The sequence below is a fragment of the Octopus sinensis genome, linkage group LG30 (genome assembly GCF_006345805.1).
Source record: "Octopus sinensis linkage group LG30, ASM634580v1, whole genome shotgun sequence".
Taxonomy (NCBI): domain Eukaryota; kingdom Metazoa; phylum Mollusca; class Cephalopoda; order Octopoda; family Octopodidae; genus Octopus; species Octopus sinensis.
Window position 1 is genome coordinate 230,001 of NC_043026.1, and position 7,500 is coordinate 237,500.

Below are 7,500 nucleotides of genomic sequence, written 5' to 3' on the forward strand. Positions count from 1 at the left end.
CGGTAAAGATAGGGTGCCAAATTTCTGGCTCGCATCTCTCCCATGCGCACACGGTAAGCTAGTTCAGCTGCTCAATGGAATTATGAGAGACCCAAAGAAAACACCTGAATGGTTAGCAAGTGGCATTACTTACCTACTCCCAAAGAATACCGAAACCACCTTCCAAAAAACTATCGGCCTATAACCTGTCTATCCACCACGTATAAAATCCTAACATCTATCCTGGCGGAGAAAACATATGCATTCATGGAGAAGAACGATATTTTCCCCATTGAACAAAAAGGGTGTCGCCGAGGCTCATACGGATGCAAAGATCAACTGCTAATTAATCGTATGATCCTTGAGAACTGTCACAACAAGCGCAGAAATCTCAGCACCGCATGGATTGACTATAAAAAGGCCTTCGACAGTATACCGCATCCATGGATCTTGAGATCGCTGGACATTTTCAAAATTTCCCCTGTGATTTCAAACTTCCTGAAGCACAATATGTCGTTGTGGAATACGAATCTCCAATTATACCACTCTAATGGAGTACTTGCCTCAGAAAATATAAACATCAACTGTGGAATTTTTCAAGGTGACTCACTTTCACCTTTAATATTCTGCATAGCCCTAATACCCCTTACAAGTGAATTAAACAGAACAGGGTATGGGTATAAAATTGCCAATAAAAAAATAAGCCATCTATTTTATATGGATGACTTAAAACTCTATGGTAAAGACAATAATGAACTTGAAGGCCTATTGCGCACTGTGAAAGCATCCACCGATGACATCGGGATGGAGTTTGGGCTTGAGAAGTGTGCCAAGGCCACTTTCCAGAAAGGGAAAGTGAAGACCACAAATTCAGTCGTGTTAGATGTTGACACAGTCATAAGAGAGCTTGAGCAAGAACAAACATACAAATATTTAGGGATAAATGAAGGCTCTGGTATTCAGCATGCAAGCATGAAAGAGAAGATCACGTAGGAATGCTATAGGAGAGTTCGTGCAGTCCTGAAATCTGAACTAAATGCACGTAACAAGGTGTTAGCTATAAATTCCCTAGCAGTTCCAGTTGTTACTTATAGCTACAAGGTGTTGAACTGGAATATGAGTGAAGTAAAGAATATGGACAGGAAAATACGCAAGCTGCTGAGTTGTAATAGCATGCACCACCCAAAGGCAGACGTAGATCGCCTTTACCTTCCCAGAGCCCAAGGAGTTTGAGGCCTGATCCAATTTGAACTAGCTTACAAAACAACCACAACTGGACTGGCCAAATATCTTGAAATAACGAATGACTGGATGCTAAATCTCGTGGAAAATCACGAGAGACGAAACAAGCTTCATTCTATCATAAAGGAAAGCAAAAAAGTTGCTATTGATCTCGTGCAGGATACCCAAACTGTACAACCCGAGGGAAGTACAGCAACTATTGTTGCAAAGAAGGTGAAAATAATGGCAACGACAAAAGCGCACGAGCAATTGGCTGATAGGTGGGTGGAGAAACCTCTGCACGGCAAATATGTGGCCCGTAGCAAACAAGCTGATGTTGACCAGAAGCAAACCCATCAGTGGCTACGGAGCTCAGGGCTAAAAGCAGAGAGCAAAGGTTTCATCCTGGCTGCTCAAGATCAAAGCCTATTAACCCGGAACTACCAGGCCAATGTAATGAAAAATGGAGGAAACCTAAAATGCCGATTCTGCAATGACTTGATTGAAACAGTGGACCACCTAATCTCTGGATGTAAAGTCTTAGCACCAGTGGAGTATAAATTAAGACATGACAGAGTTGGCCAATATCTACAATGGCTAATAAGTCGGCATTACAATATCAAAACTGCCGACAAGTGGTATAATAACCACCCTGAAGCTATAACTGAAGGAGAAAATGTAACGATTCTGTGGGACTTTCCAGTACATACAGACCGAACCATCAAAGCCAATAAACCAGATATTGTTGTGAAAGACAAAAACAATAAAGTTTGCTTATTGATCGACATGAGCATCCCCTGTGATCATAATATCTCGGCGAAAGAGTTTGACAAGCTCAGAAATTATAAAGACCTGCTTTTTGAAATTGAGAAAATGTGGCATCTCAAGGCGGTTACAATACCAGTGATCGTAGGAGCACTAGGAATGATCATGAAGGGAACCGAAAATTACATGAGAATGATACCTGGCTTACCATCCCTGCAAGAAGTGCAAAAGATTGTCTTAACTGGTACATCACACGTATTGAGAAGAGCATTGTCGCTGTGAGAGCTGTTACTGCCCATGTATTTTAATTTAACCTTAAAAGAAAAAGTTAAAAAATGAACGAACTATTGAGGTTGGTTTAATGGCCTACCAATGTATACTATGAGTTTCTTTGCCCTAGGAGTCGGGAAGACGCTCGGCAAGAAATGGAAGCAAATTTGAAAGAAGAAGAAAAATGTAATAATAATAATAATAATAATGATAATAATGATGATGAAGATGATGATGATGATGATGATAACTAGACTCTTTTCTATTAAAGCATGAGGCTTGGAATTGTGTGGCTCTGGTTTCAAACTGTACCCGTTTGTGACAAGATGTGGGAATAAAGACGTTACTCTTAAAATGATCCCCGCAATGTAAGCTTAGGGAAAATTGTAGTACCTGAAAGTCCAAGACGTGACCTTGAAATACCAGGCTGGCATTTGACTGGGGCTGAGCAATCAATTTAGGGATGATGTCTCAACAAAAATAACGGTAATTGTATCACCTCATTATCGCAACTCTCTGTATGAGTGAAAATGCCAAGTAGAAAATGATCTGAACAATAGTGAGAATGAGATTTGAATTGTGAACGGTGAAGATCTCTCGCCCGGCAGGGTAGGTCCGGTCGTCATCTAGCGACTGTAGTACGAAGGAAAGGAAGAAAGACGGATTGCATTGATGAAGGAATGTCACATCCGGAACGAAAGTAGTAGATTTGGCTTCATCGGACAGAATGAAGGAGATATGGTTTAAAAAGGGAATGTTTGCTGTAACTCGACAAAGACTAAGTGAACAAGAAAGACAAATAAAATTGAAATGTTGGTTAACAGCAATAGAAACAATAATATCTACAGCAACTATAAAATGGTTTCGAAATCTTGGCCAGCAATTTCGAGGGTAGATGAGTAAGTCGAATTCATCGACCGCTAATGTTTAACTGGTACTTTGATCTGACCGAACAATGTAAAAATAAGTCAACAGTAATAATAAAGAAGATTCACTTACATCTATAGAAGGAAGTCTCGTTGTTGTCATTGGTGCTGACGACTGTCATTATATCTTTCGGTGAGTAATTCTTACAAACACGGCTGGCGTTGTTGTAAGTGAAGAATTCTGATTGTCTCTGTAGAGCGATGCCGGCACATTCCAGTAGACTTGATACGGTGGGGAATCGTTCTGTTGGAGGTGTCCCAATATAAGCATAGGAATAACCAGGTCCCAAACGATTGTAGTAAGCGTCATCACATTTCTGACCTGAGGTGACAGCCAGGATTGTTGTAAGAGCTAACAGCAGCACATCCATTGCAGCAGGACGGGTAAAAAGAAACAGGGACATTCTTGGCTTTGAGATTATTAGAGGGAGACAGAAAGGGAAAGAAATTGTGTGAAAGAGAGAACGGATGAGGTAGGGAGTGATATAAGGAGATTCAGCAAGGAGACAAGATGAATTTTAATAAATAAAGATGGAACGGGGAAGAGAAAGATAGAAAGGGTGGCAAAGCGTGAAAGAGTAACAGAAAAATATCCTGAAAAAAAAGAGAGAGATACAAAACGAAAAAGAAGAAATTATAATTTAGAAACATAGGTCTTGGGAAGTCCTTTAAATTGCATTCAGTACGGGGCCCTAATTAACCAGTGTTGTTCCAAAGTCTTATCTGACCCGGAGACGAAGTACTCGTCAAGGTCCCAGCTTTAGGTTAATTAGTAATTCAGTATAAAAGATTGGGCTCATTAGCCTGTTGGTGTTGGGTGGGGGGGGCAACCCATTTAGGAGAAAGGAAACTCTAATTCCAAACCTCCGACACCTTGCAACGATACTAAACCATGGGAAGGTGTTTGGGTCTAAACACTGAGGGAAAATCGGGCATGAAACACCCTGAGGCAGTTCGAAGCTGTCTACCAGCTCACTCTCGCAACTCCTACGACGAGGCCGATAGGGAATTGCAACGCTTGTTGTTGTTCCTTTGGGTCCATGAATGACGCAAAGAGCAGGGACACATTGCATGGCAACAATCTCCATGCAACTGTGTCCAGGGTTGGGACAAATCGAACTCTCTGTTCCATAGGGTTAATTCCAGACAATACAGCAGAATGGAAGAACATAAAAACCCAAACACCATAGGTACAACCTACAAGTGTGACTAATGTGGAAGGTACTGGCATTTGCGCATAGGACTATTCAAACACAGACAACACTTCCCAGTTGGGTGGAAATCTAGGGCTTTCATTCATGGTCATTAATGAACTACAAAGACGGCACAATATAAGCGCGGGCACAGCAGTAAGGTTAAGACGGTCGCTTGGAAATCACGTGCCTCCTGGCTCAATCAAAATGAGCGGCTACTTGGGAATTTGTTAGACGGGAAGTGTGTGGAAGTACTTGCATCTATCTATCTATCTATCTATCTATCTATCTATCTATCTATCTATCTATCTATCTTTCTATCTATCTATCTATCTATATATATATATATATCTGTCAGGATATATTTGGCAGGATCAGACAAATATTTCTTTTAGACAATAGATAACTACACCCCTTGTCTCTCTCTCTAAAACTTTGAACTATATACCAATCTATATTTAAAGAAAATTTCAACGAAAAAACTCCAGACATATTCCTGTCCACCAGACAGAAGATGAACTGTTTTTACTTCAGATTTTGATATATTTTAATGATATTTGAAAAGATGAGATGCGATTCATCGATGCCGTCTTAAATTGAAATGTCATAGACTTACTTGTGTGGTATCTGCACCTCCTTTTCTTGTATATAGAAATTGGATTTGTATATATATATATATATATATATATATGTATATTTGCTTTATATATATATTTGCATTATATATATATATATATATATATATATATATAATGCAAATTACAAACAATAGAGTTGTGTTCAATATACTAATTGATTATATGTATAAATACATTAATTTTATTCATTAATAAACTGGGGACAATTATAATAATAATCATAAGAATGACAATAATGAATAAATAGTTTTTTTCTTTCTAAACGAATCTAATAACCAAAATAATAATTATTATAGTATTGGATAGTATATAACTTGTATTCTTATTACAACAATGTTATATCGCTCCTTCTGAAAGAATTAATAAAATTTGGATATATATAATTCATAGACCTTTAATATATTTCGATAGCTGTAGATTATACCTATCTAATTATTTTGTCCGTTATAATTATTTTATTGTTTTTTAATTGTAATTGATATGTAGTTGAATAGTTAACGCTCACGTTCATAATACATAGACATTGGAATTAATTTTTGCAATCCAACCATATTTTCACACAGAATTTCGTCAATCTTTAAACCACTGGCTCTGATGAGCCTTATATAAGGAAAATCAATTGTTTATATATCAAAAGATGTATATAAACCGAAACAAATTGTTGGCTTTTTTGGTTTTTTAATAATTGTTATATAATAATTATGGTATATTGTTATAATATAAATAAATTAATCGATTGAAAATTGTATCTGTATTTAATTTATTATTAATATATGTTTTTTTTGTATCCGTGAATGTGTTACCTCCACTGGTGATGACGTGTTACTAAACAACTGCAACAGAAACCAACAGATGATGTAACCATAAATACATTATCACTTAACAATAGATGAGATGGTCACATTTGGAATACTTTAGTACATAGCTCTGTTGGATCAGAGTTGATCTGGTGATTAAACACGGTCTCAAAATCTTTCTCACTTCATAATTCGCGATTACAGACACACTCACCTCCTAATCATAATATATACGGTCGCAAATAAAGAAGAATGCGATAAAAAAAAGAAAACACTTACTTTCACTGAGGTGCAGCGCCGCCCCTACACTTTAGGTGGTTATGTGAGGACTTCTTTTCAGGACTGTTCATTAAGGACACAACTTCTCTCTGCTCTCCTTCCTGTCTTCTATTGTAAGTACTTTCTTCTATTAACCACAATAGAATGTACAGATATCAGGACTTTTCATAAATGCCAGAACTGTCCAATGCTGTCTGTCCTTTGTTCTCTAATCGGTTTCACCTTCAGACTTTGACTTGTCCGAAAATTACCAAAACACGCAGACTGCCCAAAAAACACAGTACCATCCACTCAGTTCAATCTTGTTTACTAATATGCTTGTATTTCTCCAGAAGAGTGAAAATACACCAAACTTTTCAATACACCTTCTTTGTGACTACGAAGGAAAGAAGTTCTTGAGTAGAGAAATGCGCTTCACGAAACATACAGAAGATACGCCTGTGTAGTTGTTGAAGTCGTTCCGATGTTAGCAGTAATGCAGCTCTGGTGTTTTTGATACCGACGTTGCAGTGTTAATACCTGGTGATTGCGTGATGTGATGTTGGTGTTTCAGTAGGTGGAGATACGTTGAAGGTCGCTGGACCGAAGTCTTCCATTAAAGAAAATCATTCAAATCATTGAAATCAATCACATGGATGATGAAAAGTAAGCATATTTCTGAATCAGTGCACTCACTATTTCAACCATACAAGAGACTGCTTTCATAAGTGTGTGTGTGCGTGCTCGAATGTGTGAGTGTATGCGTGTGCGTGCGCGCGCGCTTATGTGTATCCCCAAATCAGGGCGAACAAATTTTTCAATATTTCCATAGCAAGATATTAATATATTTCGGGACTGAGCGCAGATTTGCTTTCAGGGTACCGAGAGAAACATGAGAAGTGCTCGAGAGCCTCGGATCAAAAATAGACCAAACAGAAAAACACCAACGAGTTGACATCGGAGCTTTTTCAGGTCCATACAACCTTGCTTATGAAAGACTGAATGCTTTCTGAATCGAGTGTTGTGTCTGCTCGGAGCTGTGGGAATGTGGTGATTCCTGCTGGAGTCTCGAAGGTGCCCCTGGAAAGTCCTCATCAGCCCATAGAAACGGTTCAGCTACCTGAATGTCGCTAATGTATTGCTGGGAATTTGTTTCATCATCCGAGGTCACGAAAACGAGAGGAGACCTTCCAGTAGCTGTCACAACAGTCCAAACCTCAAGTGACAGTGGATTTGGACGTCGATTTACGAGTCTAATCATGACAGAGCCAGATACCCTCGAACGTTGATCCTTCTGGTATTTTACTGTCAGTTCGATGCCAAGTATCTTTTCATCCGCGAGCGTGCCTTCAGCAATCTGACGCAAGATAAGACGATTTTTCTCTAGTTTGGAAGGCCTTGTAAACTTGCTTGATCTCCAGTCGTCGGATTATCTCCTAGGAGTGGGTCGTGA

At 38.7% G+C, this 7,500-nt stretch overlaps 2 protein-coding genes across 5 annotated transcripts in view; one reads left to right on the forward strand and one right to left on the reverse strand.

Annotated features, from left to right (window-relative positions):
• The window catches only part of LOC118768580, a 12,318-nt gene extending 5,668 nt beyond the window's left edge, over positions 1-6,650 (reverse strand). For 2 of the 4 annotated variants that reach the window (XR_005004385.1, XM_036515355.1), the window contains exons 1-2: positions 6,069-6,650; positions 3,235-3,755 (exon numbers count right to left, since the gene is read on the reverse strand). Coding sequence is in view for 3 of the 4 variants with exons in the window: in XM_036515355.1 (XP_036371248.1) it covers positions 3,235-3,565 (331 nt within the window). In the remaining variant the exon portion in view is untranslated. The remainder of the gene's footprint in view (positions 1-3,234; positions 3,756-6,068) is intronic. The other 2 variants (XM_036515357.1, XM_036515356.1) reach the window with 2 other exon arrangements.
• Positions 1-7,500, forward strand: part of LOC118768578 — a 244,238-nt gene that overhangs the window by 126,904 nt on the left and 109,834 nt on the right. The window lies entirely within an intron of this gene.